Source organism: Ranitomeya variabilis, chromosome 5, assembly GCF_051348905.1.
Source record: "Ranitomeya variabilis isolate aRanVar5 chromosome 5, aRanVar5.hap1, whole genome shotgun sequence".
In the NCBI taxonomy this organism is placed as follows: domain Eukaryota; kingdom Metazoa; phylum Chordata; class Amphibia; order Anura; family Dendrobatidae; genus Ranitomeya; species Ranitomeya variabilis.
Window position 1 is genome coordinate 561,237,989 of NC_135236.1, and position 16,019 is coordinate 561,254,007.

The 16,019-nt window shown below is 42.4% G+C and overlaps 1 protein-coding gene across 1 annotated transcript in view; it reads left to right on the forward strand.

Moving 5' to 3' along the window:
• The window catches only part of LOC143776509 (solute carrier family 22 member 4-like), a 143,724-nt gene that overhangs the window by 76,277 nt on the left and 51,428 nt on the right, over positions 1 to 16,019 (forward strand). The window contains exons 4-6 of the mRNA XM_077265961.1: positions 12,812 to 12,983; positions 15,065 to 15,191; positions 15,273 to 15,373. Of these exons, the coding sequence (XP_077122076.1) occupies positions 12,812 to 12,983; positions 15,065 to 15,191; positions 15,273 to 15,373 (400 nt within the window). The remainder of the gene's footprint in view (positions 1 to 12,811; positions 12,984 to 15,064; positions 15,192 to 15,272; positions 15,374 to 16,019) is intronic.

Consider the following 16,019-nt stretch of genomic DNA (forward strand, 5'->3'; position numbering starts at 1 on the left):
GTGTTACCACGCATAGTGGAGACGGGATTTCATTAAATCCCCTCCACTATGCTGGAACATCTAGATGCTGCGTGTTTGACGCTGCGGCCCCACGCAGCGTCAAAACACGCAGCGTTTCATGAGCGTGGACACATACCCTAAGCATCCCATGAAGGACATGTCACTCACTAGTGGCAATAGGAATGTAGTCACACAGCCTCTACCATACTGACATCACCTTTCTACATACCAGCACGCAATCCGACATCATCCGCCGGGAGTGACTACAATGAAATGTCAACTACCTACGGTACTTTGCATTCATATATTAGCACACCAATGCTCCCTGAGGTTGGGCGAGAAACAACGAGCTGGGACTGTACCAGATACCGCCACTCTAAATTAGTGGAGCACCTTAATTGGCACAAATACCCTGAAAATATTATTTCAAATACACAGAAGCGATTGTAGTTGCAGAAACGTAGTCTGCCGCCAGTAATTACCACCATTCATACTATTGAATAATAACTAGGGTTGTTTCGAAAATCAGAATCAGAGAAATGGAAAAAGAAGCTAGTTCTAAAATGTATGACTACGAAGTTTAAAAATACGGGACTCGTCGTGGTTCAGCTGCGTTTTTTACTGCTTTTTTATTCAAATTAAAAACTCTTTTTTGCAGTACCAGGAAAAGCTATGAGTTCCAAATTGTCATGGACAGCTTGCTTTTTCCTTACTGAACTGGAAAAGTGCTGCATTTTGGAATGCTTGAAAGCGAAAGAAACAGACCAGGTCTTATAAACAGGGATCACCACACATGAGGATATGGCACAAATTCAGACACATCTTTATTTGGAAAGACATACACTCACCGGCCACTTTATTAGGTACACCATGCTAGTAACGGGTTGGACCCCCTTTTGCCTTCAGAACTGCCTCAATTCTTCGTGGCATAGATTCAACAAGGTGCTGGAAGCATTCCTCAGAGATTTTGGTCCATATTGACATGATGGCATCACACAGTTGCCGCAGATTTGTCGGCTGCACATCCCAAAGATGCTCCATACAAGGCAGGATGGATCCATGCTTTCATGTTGTTTACGCCAAATTCTGACCCTACCATCCGAATGTCGCAGCAGAAATCGAGACTCATCAGACCAAGCAACGTTTTTCCAATCTTCTACTGTCCAATTTCGATGAGCTTGTACAAATTGTAGCCTCAGTTTCCTGTTCTTAGCTGAAAGGAGTGGTACCCGGTGTGGTCTTCTGCTGCTGTAGCCCATCTGCCTTTAAGTTCGACGCACTGTGCATTCAGAGATGCTCTTAGGCCTACCTTGGTTGTAACGGGTGGTGATTTGAGTCACTGTTGCCTTTCTATCAGCTCGAACCAGTCTGCCCATTCTCCTCTGACCTCTGGCATCAACAAGGCATTTCCGCCCACAGAACTGCCGCTCACTGGATTTTTTTTCTTTTTCGGACCATTCTCTGTAAACCCTAGAGATGGTTGTGCGTGAAAATCCCAGTAGATCAGCAGTTTCTGAAATACTCAGACCAGCCCTTCTGGCACCAACAACCATGCCACGTTCAAAGGCACTCAAATCACCTTTCTTCCCCATACTGATGCTCGGTTTGAACTGCAGGAGATTGTCTTGACCATGTCTACATGCCTAAATGCACTGAGTTGCCGCCATGTGATTGGCTGATTAGAAATTAAGTGTTAACAAGAAGTTGGACAGGTGTACCTAATAAAGTGGCCAGTGAGTGTATATGTAGCAAAACACAAACATTTAAAAACATTTAAAAAGCATTATTATGCCCTATACAAAAGCCCATAATAAGTCTATAACCCACACAGGACTCACAAATATGATAGGGAAAGGTAACTAATACCACCGTGCCTACATAGACAGCTTTGCCACACTATAATAAGTAAGACCATACTATACTAATAGTTTCCCAGATAGTTTCTAGATTTTAAAGGGTTCCGGAACCATGGTATTAAATAATAAATCCCTTCAAGCATTTCAATATGTAAACAGCACCGTACAACCCATCCCTCATACCATAAGAAAAAATATGCAAAGGCACAGCCAGTAGTAGCTACAAAAAACTGACAGTAAGGCCGGCGTCACACTGGCGAGTTTTACGGACGTAAGAGCGCAGAAACTACGTCCGTAAAACTCGCAATACATACGGCACAATGCTTCTCAATGGGGCTGCTCCTATTAGCCGTATATTACGGTTCAGTATTATACGGCTTTCTACGGCCGTACAAAATCGCAGCATGCTGCGTTTGTCAGCGTATTGCGCAAAAAAATCGCTAATGAAAGTCTATGGGGGCGAGAAAAATACGGATTCCACACGGACCTGCAGTGTGACTTGCGAGAAATACGCAGCGCTGTTAGTGAAAAGTCGGTAATTCAATTGCCGGCTTTTCATTTCTCCTTCCCAAACCCGACAGGATATGAGACATGGTTTACATACAGTAAACCATCTCATATCCCCTTTTTTTTTGCATATTCCACACTACTAATGTTAGTAGTGTGTATGTGCAAAATTTCAGCGCTGTAGCTGCTAAAATAAAGGGTTAAATGGCGGAAAAAATTGGCGTGGGCTCCCGCGCAATTTTCTCCGCCAGACTGGTAAAGCCAGTGACTGAGGGCAGATATTAATAGCCAGGAGAGGGTCCATGGTTATTGGCCCCCCCGTGGCTAAAAACATCTGCCCCCAGCCACCCCAGAAAAGGCACATCTGGAAGATGCGCCTATTCTGGCACTTGGCCACTCTCTTCCCACTCCCTGTAGCGGTGGGATATGGGGTAATGAAGGGTTAATGCCACCTTGCTATTGGAAGGTGACATTAAGCCAGATTAATAATGGAGAGGCGTCAATTATGTCACCTATCCATTATTAATCCAATTGTTGGAAAGGGTTAAAAAACACACACACACATGATTAAAAAGTATTTTAATGCAATAAACACAGCGGTTGTTGTAATAATTTATTGTTCTCTTAATCCATCAGGAACACCCTCGCTTGGAAAAATAATAAACGCACAAGATACATACCTTCTGATGTCAGATCACGTCCCACGAAGTAATCCATCTGAAGGGGTTAACTAATATTACAGGCACGAGCCCTGCTAAATGCAGCTGTGCTCCGTGCCTGTAATCCCCGGCGAATGAATGAAATGTAGGTCATTGACCTACATTTCCTTCAGTCGCGGTGAGGCGCCCTCTGGTGGATGTTCTCATGAACTGCAGCCTGGGAACTTTTTCCCACGCTCCAGGTCATATGAGGACATCCACCAGGGGGCGCATCACCGCGACTGAAGGAAATGTAGGTCAATGACCTACATTTCCTTCATTCGCCGGGGAATTACAAGCACGAGCACCGCTGCATTTAGCAGGGCTCGTGCCTGTAATATTAGTTAACCCCTTCAGATGGATTACTTCGTGGGACGAGACGGTTCACCAGAAGGTATGTATCTTGTGCGTTTATTATTTTTCCAAGCGAGGGTGTTCCTGATGGATTGAGAGAACAATAAATTATTACAACAACCGCTGTGTTTATTGCATTAAAATACTTTTTAATCATGTGTGTGTGTGTTTTTTAACCCTTTCCAACAATTGGATTAATAATGGATAGGTGACATAATTGACGCCTCTCCATTATTAATCTGGCTTAATGTCACCTTCCAATAGCAAGGTGGCATTAACCCTTCATTACCCCATATCCCACCGCTACAGGGAGTGGGAAGAGAGTGGCCAAGTGCCAGAATAGGCGCATCTTCCAGATGTGCCTTTTCTGGGGTGGCTGGGGGCAGATGTTTTTAGCCACGGGGGGGCCAATAACCATGGACCCTCTCCTGGCTATTAATATCTGCCCTCAGTCACTGGCTTTACCATTCTGGCGGAGAAAATTGCGCGGGAACCCACGCCAATTTTTTCCGCCATTTAACCCTTTATTTCAGCAGCTGCAGCGCTGAAATTTTGCACATACACACTACTAACATTAGTAGTGTGGAATATGCAAAAAAAAGGGGGATATGAGATGGTTTACTGTATGTAAACCATGTCTCATATCCTGTCGGGTTTGTGCAGGAGAAATGAAAAGCCGGCAATTGAATTACCGACTTTTCACAGATATCGCGCTGAATGAAATATAAATACAGAAGATATATATATGTGTCTCAATGACATATATATATATATATATATATATATATATATATATATATATATACACTCACCGGCCACTTTATTAGGTACACCATGCTAGTAACGGGTTGGACCCCCTTTTGCCTTCAGAACTGCCTCAATTCTTCGTGGCATAGATTCAACAAGGTGCTGGAAGCATTCCTCAGAGATTTTGGTCCATATTGACATGATGGCATCACACAGTTGCCGCAGATTTGTCGGCTGCACATCCCAAAGATGCTCCATACAAGGCAGGATGGATCCATGCTTTCATGTTGTTTACGCCAAATTCTGACCCTACCATCCGAATGTCGCAGCAGAAATCGAGACTCATCAGACCAAGCAACGTTTTTCCAATCTTCTACTGTCCAATTTCGATGAGCTTGTACAAATTGTAGCCTCAGTTTCCTGTTCTTAGCTGAAAGGAGTGGTACCCGGTGTGGTCTTCTGCTGCTGTAGCCCATCTGCCTCAAAGTTCGACGCACTGTGCGTTCAGAGATGCTCTTAGGCCTACCTTGGTTGTAACGGGTGGCGATTTGAGTCACTGTTGCCTTTCTATCAGCTCGAACCAGTCTGCCCATTCTCCTCTGACCTCTGGCATCAACAAGGCATTTCCGCCCACAGAACTGCCGCTCACTGGATTTTTTTTCTTTTTCGGACCATTCTCTGTAAACCCTAGAGATGGTTGTGCGTGAAAATCCCAGTAGATCAGCAGTTTCTGAAATACTCAGACCAGCCCTTCTGGCACCAACAACCATGCCACGTTCAAAGGCACTCAAATCACCTTTCTTCCCCATACTGATGCTCGGTTTGAACTGCAGGAGATTGTCTTGACCATGTCTACATGCCTAAATGCACTGAGTTGCCGCCATGTGATTGGCTGATTAGAAATTAAGTGTTAACAAGAAGTTGGACAGGTGTACCTAATAAAGTGGCCGGTGAGTGTATATATATATATATATATATATATATATATATATATATATATATATATACTGTATATATGTTTTCCCGAACATTTGAGCACATAAATCCATTAGATGTCGGTTTTGCAAGCCTGCGCGAAAATCTCGCAGTACGGATGCCATACGGATTACATACGGAGGATGCCATGCGCAAAATACGCTGAAACACCCTGACTACGGATCAATATTTTGGGAACATTTCTCTGTATTACGGCCGTAGTACGGACGTATAATACGTGGCGTATTGTCTTACGCCAAGTGTGAGGCCGGCCTAAGGCTGTAAAACAATGTATCATATAAGACCCACAGTGCGGATGGTATCGCCACCAGCGGCCTGCACTAGGACTCCGTTCAGTGGCATGTCTTGTTTTGGCACCATTGGCTATTGTGCTTATGGTATACCTATGCTGTAAGACTTCCATGTGACCTGGGTATATATTTCTCAGTGCTCAGACTTTGTTGGGGCACTGTGGGTCTTATATGATACATTGTTTTACAGCCTTACTGTTTTTTCTTATGGTATGAGGGATGGGTTGTACGGTGCTATTTACATATTGAAATGCTTGCAGGGATTTATTATTTAATACCATGGTTCCGGAACCCTTTAAAATCTAGAAACTATCTGGGAAACTATTAGTATAGTATAGTATGGTCTTACTTATTATAGTGTGGCAAAGCTGTCTATGTAGTCACGGTGGTATTAGTTACCTTTCCCTATCATATTTGTGAGTCCTGTGCGGGTTATAGCCTTATTATGGGCTTTTTTATAGGGCATAATAATGCTTTTTAAATGTTTGTGTTTTGCTACATATATGTCTTTCCAAATAAAGATGTGTCTGAATTTGTGCCATATCTTCATGTGTGGTGATCCCTGTTTATAAGACCTGGTCTGTTTCTTTCGCTTTCAAACGTTGGTCTATTTATAGGTCTTGATGTGATCCCACTGACCGTGGTGCCCCCTTAAATTTATTTCTGCATTTTGGAATACTGTAACATGTCATGTTCGTTCACATGACTGTATTTTTGATCCGAGCGTGATACAACAAAACATCGGACCGCACTCGAACCACTGTTATTCAATGTGGCTATTAACGTGTCAGATTTTATTCCTTGGACCGAGTCTGTCTAAGGAAAAAATGATACCGAGTTGGATGACATCTGAGTGCAGTCCGATTTTCATGGACTGACAGAATTGGATCACACTATGCTCACACTCTGATCAAAGTGTGGTTAACATAATCGGCCCATTTCTTTTGGATGAGAGAAAATATGCTAGTGTGACCCTTAGGGTCCCTTTCCACTTGCGAGAGAAAAAACGGTCCGTAATCTGGACCGAAAAAACGGATGTAACGTATGCGATTGTCATGCGAGTGTCATGCGAGTGCAATGCGAGTGCAATGCGATTTTTAATCGCATCATCCGTTTTTTGTAATTGCATCATCCGTATGACATCCGTATTACTGTCCGATTTGTACGCACCGGTGTCCTTTGAAAAGCTGGCAAATCAGTTATGACACCTATCCATTATTAATCCAATTGTATGAAAGGGTTAAAGAAACACACACACATTAAAAAGTATTTTAATGAAATAAACACACAGGTTGTTTTAATATTTTATTGCTCTCTCAATCCATGTGATGACCCTCGCTTGGAAAAATAATAAACCAACAATATACATACCTTCAGATTGGCCTGTCACGTCCCACGAGGTAATCCATCTGAAGGGGTTAAAATATTTTACAAGCAGGAGCCCTGCTAAAGCAGCTGTGCTCGTGCTTGTAAGCCCCGGGGAATGAAGGAAATGTAGGTCAATGACCTGTAGTTACCTTCAGTCACGGTGATGGTTTATTTTTTTTCCAAGCGAAGGGTCATCACATGGATTGAGAGAGCAATAAAATATTAAAACAACCTGTGTGTTTATTTCATTAAAATACTTTTAAATCATGTGTGTGTGTGTTTTTTAACCCTTTCAAACAATTGGATTAATAATAGATAGGTGTCATAATTGACGCCTCTCCATTATTAATCTGGCTTAATGTCACCTTACAATAGCAAGGTGGCATTAACCCTTCATTACCCCATATCCCACCGCTACACGGGAGTGGGAAGAGAGTGGCCAAGTGCCAGAATTGGCGCATCTTCCAGATGTGCCTTTTCTGGGGTGGCTGGGGGCAGATGTTTGTAGCCACGGGGGGGCCAATAACCATGGACCCTCTCCTGGCTATTAATATCTGCCCTCAGTCACTGGCTTTACCACTCTGGCGGAGAAAATTGCGCGGGAGCCCACGCCAATTTTTTCCGCCATTTAACCCTTTAATAGCTTGAGCCCCCAGATTGTGCACACAGACACTTGTTACATTAGTGAAGAGGAATATGTAATAAAAAAAGGGATATGAGATGGTTTACTGTGTGTAATCATGTCTCATATCATGTCGGGTTTGTGAAGGAGAAGGAAAAAGCCGGCAATTGAATTAGAGGCTTTTAAGCTATCTAGCGCTGCATTAAATATAAATATACATATATAGGTGTCTCACTGACATATATATATGTATATATACACATTCTATGTGTATATATCTAGTCTATTCTAACCTGTCAGTGTGATTTTACTGTACACCGCACTGAATTGCCGGCTTTTCAAAGGACACTGGTGCGTAAAAATCGGACAGAACTCGCATGGTGCGAGTGCTGTGCGATTTTTTTCTCGCACCCATTGACTTGCATTGGCGAGTCTCATCCGAGAATCGCAGCAATACGCAGCATGCTGCGATTTTTTTCTCAGCCGATCCAGATTTTTCTCAGTCCGATTTCGGCTGAGAAAAAAATCGCAAAAGAAAAGACACCTATTAAATAACATTGGTCCGAGTGCAATCCGATTTTTTATCGGATTGCACGCATCCGTTTTCCTCGCAAGTGGAAAGGGACCCTTATCCTTACTGTTTTACCTCACCATAAATCTCCAGTTTAAGAAGGGCCTACAAGTTCTCAATAGGGTTTAGGTCAGATGAAGAAGAGGCCACGTCATTATTCCGTCATCATTAAGACGTTTATTGTCTAGTAATAAACCAAAAGAAAGATGGACACCAAAGCTAAAAATTACAATTTATTAAGAACCATTAAAACAGTACAAGACTACACAATTAAAGTTTATGATAAGAGAAAAATATTTAAAGATAATAGAAAGGCAACACTAGTGCCGCATACGTATATATCCTGCTCTAAGATAGAGTAGGAGGAGGGGAGGTGTACCATAACACAATAGGCAATGGATAATATAGTAATATTATAAAGTATTAGATGGTAACACACAGCCGGTGAAATATCTGACAACAATAAAGTAATAATTCACAAATAAGAAGCAGGTACAGTGAGACAGTAGGTGTGCATATAAGTCACAAAAAGTAAGTAAAGTGCCTCATGCAAAGTATAGTATGGCAAGAAAGCCCTATGTTTCAATACTGGTCACAGCACATGTGTGCAGATATATCAGGGAAAGTCGCGAATCAATAGAGCTATGTTAAACTCACAGAAGAAGAAGTGTATGCACACGTAGAGTCCCACCCTGTAGCCGTATGCGGAAAAGAGGAGCCCCGACGCGCGTTTCGCAGATATTGCTTCCTCAGGGGGCGGTTTATTGTCTAGGCAGGCAGTGAAGCATGGAGCATGTCCTACATAAAAGCAATCTTGGTTTTCTTGAAAGATGCAGACTTTATATTATACCACTGCTTGAAGAAAGGGTCTTCTAAAAACTGGTAGTTTTGAGAGTTGATTCCGAGTCCATCTTCAACAGAAAAAGGTCCAACTAGTTCATCTTTAATATTACCAGCCCAAACCAGTGCCCACCTCCACCTTGGTGGCATCTGAGGTGGAAGTGGAGCTCTGTGCCCATCACTGGTCCAGCCACGAGCTCATCCATCTGGTCTGAAGAGTCACTCTCATCTCATTAGTCTATAAAACCTCTGAAAAATCTGTCTTCAGATTTTCTCGTTTTCCCCAGCTCCATCCTGAAAGCTGTCTATGCAGTTAACAATATACCCAACCCAGCACCCGGTAGACATCAAATTGTTCGGCATTCGCGGTCTTGGCGGTGGATGACCCTGTCATCCTGCTCTCCTATTTCCCTCATACCTACAGCCATCAATTTCCTGTTTGCTAGGAACAAGGTCCTCCTGCAGCGATTCTACAGGTCCTTCTCAAAAAATTAGCATATAGTGTTAAATTTCATTATTTACCATAATGTAATGATTACAATTAAACTTTCATATATTATAGATTCATTATCCACCAACTGAAATTTGTCAGGTCTTTTATTGTTTTAATACTGATGATTTTGGCATACAACTCCTGATAACCCAAAAAACCTGTCTCAATAAATTAGCATATCAAGAAAAGGTTCTCTAAATGACCTATTACCCTAATCTTCTGAATCAACTAATTAACTCTAAACACATGCAAAAGATACCTGAGGCTTTTAAAAACTCCCTGCCTGGTTCATTACTCAAAACCCCCATCATGGGTAAGACTAGCGACCTGACAGATGTCAAGAAGGCCATCATTGACACCCTCAAGCAAGAGGGTAAGACCCAGAAAGAAATTTCTCAACAAATAGGCTGTTCCCAGAGTGCTGTATCAAGGCACCTCAATGGTAAGTCTGTTGGAAGGAAACAATGTGGCAGAAAACGCTGTACAACGAGAAGAGGTGACCGGACCCTGAGGAAGATTGTGGAGAAGGACCGATTCCAGACCTTGGGGAACCTGAGGAAGCAGTGGACTGAGTCTGGTGTGGAAACATCCAGAGCCACCGTGCACAGGCGTGTGCAGGAAATGGGCTACAGGTGCCGCATTCCCCAGGTAAAGCCACTTTTGAACCATAAACAGCGGCAGAAGCGCCTGACCTGGGCTACAGAGAAGCAGCACTGGACTGTTGCTAAGTGGTCCCAAGTACTTTTTTCTGATGAAAGCAAATTTTGCATGTCATTCGGAAATCAAGGTGCCAGAGTCTGGAGGAAGACTGGGGAGAAGGAAATGCCAAAATGCCTGAAGTCCAGTGTCAAGTACCCACAGTCAGTGATGGTGTGGGGTGCCATGTCAGCTGCTGGTGTTGGTCCACTGTGTTTCATCAAGGGCAGGGTCAATGCAGCTAGCTATCAGGAGATTTTGGAGCACTTCATGCTTCCATCGGCTGAAATGCTTTATGGAGATGAAGATTTCATTTTTCAGCACGACCTGGCACCTGCTCACAGTGCCAAAACCACTGGTAAATGGTTTACTGACCATGGTATTACTGTGCTCAATTGGCCTGCCAACTCTCCTGACCTGAACCCCATAGAGAATCTGTGGGATATTGTGAAGAGAAAGTTGAGAGACGCAAGACCCAACACTCTGGATGAGCTTAAGGCCGCTATTGAAGCATCCTGGGCCTCCATAACATCTCAGCAGTGTCACAGGCTGATTGCCTCCATGCCACGCCGCATTGAAGCAGTCATTTCTGCCAAAGGATTCCCGACCAAGTATTGAGTGCATAACTGAACATTATTATTTGATGGTTTTTTTGTTTGTTATTAAAAAACACTTTTATTTGATTGGACGGGTGAAATATGCTAATTTATTGAGACAGGTTTTTTGGGTTATCAGGAGTTGTATGCCAAAATCATCAGTATTAAAACAATAAAAGACCTGACAAATTTCAGTTGATGAATAATGAATCTATAATATATGAAAGTTTAATTGTAATCATTACATTATGGTAAATAATGAAATTTAACACTATATGCTAATTTTTTGAGAAGGACCTGTAGTCCTGGGCTTGGATCCCTAATATCAGCCAAACCAGCATATTAACTAGGGCGTGACAGCTCAGGACTACGCTCCCTGACACCTCGGCCCTCATATCGCCCACCTCCATATCACTGGCCCCAGCCAGAGCCTGCTTAGTAGGCTTTAAAGGGAACATGTTATGAGGATAGGTGCTTTCATACTGATTGTAGCCATACCTGGATTTAGGTCCCAATTTGGGACTGTCCCACTGGATCTTAGGTGCTTGGAAGGTATGCAATAAGCAAAGAGGCAATGAGTGCAGTTATTAAAACTAATAAAATATTGTTTCTCTTTAACAAAACTCTAATTACATACAGATAAACAGACAATGCCTCAAATAAACCAGTTGCACAGTAATCGCAGACCATATTGTGTTACTATGCACTTAGCTGCCTCCTTGCACTGAATTGCAGTCCTCCCTCCAGTGACAGTAAAATAAGGTACAGAAGACTAGTTATATTAGAACAAATTTGTCACAAATGATGGCCTAATATTTACATTTTATTTTCATCTTAATGGGATTGTCTATTTTATTTTTATCTTCACATATGTATTCAGGACATGATCTTGTGGCACTTACTAATATATACGGTGGGGTGGAAAATAGCAGAAAAAAGATTTTTATAAGATGGGGGTCCGTCTTATTGTATGAATTTAAGGTATCTTACCTGAGGGCTGGTGGTGTTAGAGCGGGATATCAGGAGGCATGGCCCCTTCCTCAGGAAGCTGGCGGCGGCAGAAGTGGGGCAGTGCTGCAGTCCCGGGTTGCAATGCTGCGGGTCCAGTGTCGGCAGTGAGGCGGAGCAGGGTGCCTTCTTCAGGATAACAGCGGCAGAAATGTGGTGATACCGTGGCTCGGTGTCCACGGCGAGAGCCAAGTGCATCACCGATTTCTCAGCGGCCATCTTCCTGAGGCCGCGTGTGCGCAGATTGAGATCTTGGCAGCCACCTGAAGCCGAGGGCCGCCGAGATCTCAATCTGCGCATGCGCGGCCTCCGGCGGCCATTTTCCTGAAGCTAAGGGCCACCGAGATCTCAATCTGCACACGCGCCGCCTCCAGCAGCCCACGACTTCAGGAAGATGGCTGCAGGAAAACCAAAGGTGCACTCCGCACCGCCGACACCGAGCCTCAGCATCGCCACACCTCTGCCACCGCCGGTTCCGCTGCTACACCACTGCCGCAATTTCCCGGTAAGCCTGCTTTTGGACTATAAGACGAACCCCCCATTTTCCTCCCAAATGTTTTTTGGGAAAAGTGCGTCTTATAGTCTGAAAAAAACGGTAAGTATTACAGGTTCTCCACCTGCACTTGTTAATGTGACCTTCATCACAGATTGCCCAGCTCTCCTGTCCAGAAAATGGCCACCATTGGAGGAACATGTGACCCGGCCTGTCCGTCAGTCTCCATCAATGGAAAAGCAGCTTCACAATGTGCAGGCCCCGCCAACATCAGCCATATTGGTAACTGGAGAGCAGTTTGTCAGGAACACCACACTAACAAGTACCTGTATTAAGTGCCACTAAATCATGTGCCCAAAACATTTGTTGAAATAAAGACAAAGTGGACAACCCCTTTAATTATTTTACAAAATATTAAAATGACCTTCACTTTTAACTTGCTTCTTTTGTTTTGTCTGCAATTCAGATTTGAGCTTTACAAAAAAATACTTGTAGAACTTTGTTTGGTCGTGATACAGTGCCTAATTGCATGGAGTATCCCTGACCCAGGAGAACACCCTGTTACTAATTACTAAGGAATATTCGACAGGAACAGGAATGTGCTCACCCCTCAGCTACAGCCTTTCTGGAATTAAATTGTTTCTGTTTTTTTTTTTTTTTTTTTCATTTTTAATAGGATCTGAAATACTTGGCAAGTCTGCTCGTATCATCTTCTCAACATTAGGTATCTGCATATTTTTTGCTATTGGCTACATGATTTTGCCTTTGTTTGCCTTTTTCCTCCGGGACTGGAGAACATTACTGATGGCCCTGACTGTTCCCGGATTGCTTTGTGTCCCTTTGTGGTGGTGAGTTCATATTTGGTAATTCCTTATGAGCAGTGAATAATCAATAATAAATTATATAATTTCTAATTTTTATCTCCTATGATTTTAATATTAAAGACCTTAAAGGGGTGATCTGAAATACAACTTGATTTTAATCCTAAAATCCTTAGCACCTTATAATCCATCCAGTGCACAGTGCGTGCGATGTGAGAATGCACAAGTCTGCAGTCACATAGAGGAACTGCAGACTTGTGGCTTAAGACCAGACAACCCCTATAAAGGGAAAATGTCATCTTTTTTATTTCTACAACTGTGAAGTATTAGTCTTTGAGAGCAATGTGCTATTAATATGTGAACAGTGTCATCGAGGACGGCCGGCAGCTCTGATTCTGTTAGCACTGCTCAGTGTATCACACATTATAGGGTGAGACACCACTCAGTGGGCTGTATCATACATGATAGGATTTACAAAAGAGAAAGGTCAAGAGGGCATCACTCAATATTTGTTTGGATCAACCTACCGAGTTCCAAAATGCAACTGCTACCAAAAAAGAAGAGAAGTATGCAAAAGAGGGATCTTCCATGGTATCAATATTTATTAACATACAAGACATACATTAACATACAAGACATTAACATACAAGACACATTGACGTCATTTAAAAGGCACAATGGCTATAGTAAATGTCCAGACCAAGCCACTATAGAGCTTTAGATCTGAACTGTCTGTTAATATGAGAAAACTGTCAATAATTGTTCTAACTTTATTAGGAACATATCAAAGTAAGCCATAAAGCAAGATCAGCAATGCCAAGTCTTATAATAGGAACCAATGTGATAGAGAATAAACCAAAACAAACAGCTGATAGGACCTGAACCCAATGTGCCTTCTTAAGATGAGGAATTTGAGATGAGCATTGCTCCAAAAAATGAGTGTACCAAATATATATACCAACTGAATGAACACTCTAAATGAGCAAATAATGCAGCATGTGCATATGTGACAGAGATGATTAGAATAGGACAAAATATATACTGCCAGCACAACTGTAAACGCTGTCCCAAATATAGAAAAAGGTTAAAAAGTAGTCAAATTAAGGTAACCTGTGTAATGGTACATGGACAGAAAAGGGAGACCCCACTTATGTCGCCACTAGGGATGTGGCTTCATCAGGGGCAAAAATGTAACTGCAATTGGTTCACATGGACATATTATATATATTTATTATTACGCTTTTCCCATATAGCGCCATCATAATCTGCTGCGCTTTATAGGCATTATCATCACTGTCCCCAATGGGGCTCACAATCTAGCAATCTAAGTTCCCTATCAGTATGTCTTTGGAATATATATATACATAAATCTCCTTGATAAGTTTCAACCACCGAGGTAGGAGTTTGCGTCTCATGTGACTCCATGATGCTTGTCAATTAAGGCAAAATGTAATAAAGGTAATTGAATGTTAATAGTGCACAGGCGCACACTGGAAATTATTGTGAAAGGTCCCCAGATACGTAATCGGCCGATTGTAAGTAAGGATAAGGTGTAAGGTAAGGATAATTGTAAGGTGGATTTCCCAGCGCATACACATATATCACCTAGCGCAAATGGTGCACACATGTAAAGTGATTACTGGCCATGTGCAAGTGTAGCAACAGTAAAACATAAATGGCGCATACAGTAGGAACAAAATATAAAAAAAAACATGGCGCATGCGCAGATGAAGCAAGTATTCATTCAGTATTGCAATGCACAGACAACGAATCAAACTGAATAGTCAGCGTCTGCGCAATAACAGCATGCACTTATGAAGTTAGCGTGTCAGTGGGTCTCAGGCAAGTGCTGATTACAAGTCAAAATACATAATGAGTTTCCCAGCGCATGCGCAGATGCCACCTAGCGGGAGTGACGTTCACATAAGGGTAACGGCACACACATGTGAAATACGTACTGGCCCGCATCTGTATACACAAATGTGACAACAATGCAATCTCTATAGCAAATACACAATAAATTGGATGTTAAATAACATCAAAGCGCTTGTGCAGACAAGTAGAGAGTGCAAGGAAAGTAAGACTGTTCCTGAATTGTTCTCTTCCAGGATTATCCCAGAATCTCCACAGTGGCTGATCACTCAGGGAAGGGTAGAAGAAGCGGAGGCTATAATAAGGAAGGCGGCAAAACAGAATAAAATAACGGCACCCGCCATCATCTTTAAGACTGCTGAGGTAAAGTATGTGATAGCGTCTGTGGAGCAGATACATTCCTGTGTTAGGTCCTCTGCTGAGGATATCCATATCTCTTCATAGCTGGATGACACCAGGCTGCGCCACAACAGACGACATACCTTCTTGGATTTATTGAAAACCCACAACATGCGACTCATCACGCTGCTTACAATCTTGTTGTGGTGAGTAATGTCTTCAGATAAAATAGTGTGTGTGCATGACATTTGTCAGAGAATATTTGACAATGTGAGTGTGATGGTGAGAAATGCGAGGACTGGAATCCACAGCTCGGCCTCAATTTCCTGCCTCACATGCTCTGGGGCTATATCACATATCTCACCTAGAAGATGTGCTCCATATTTGTGTCCCAAAAGGTGATATGACCAGAATGTGGAAATATCCTACTTCCCTGGACTTTACATATATGTGTCCTTTACCCCTTACTGTAAATGGACGTAACTGGACAATCAGATTGAAGGTCATTTTCCACAATAGGGCGAAATGTTATGACTCATGTTCCCATGCCATCCGCTGCAGGAGCTGGCTGTTATACAAGTACCTGTATGTGACCACACATAGTGCTGATCTCAATAGGTCATATACAGAATTGGTGCAAGAAGACCATATTATAGGATTATTGTTAAAAAAAATGTAAAATTTTATTTCAACAATCATAAAATCTATAAAACACAGGCTGAACCAATGGATGGGACACGTCAAAAGCGCTTTAACATGGTGATGATGTCTCCTGACTTACAAAGTACGGTACATAAAAATATGTATAATCCTGAACAATAGTAATCACATGTATAATCATGCAGTAAATCT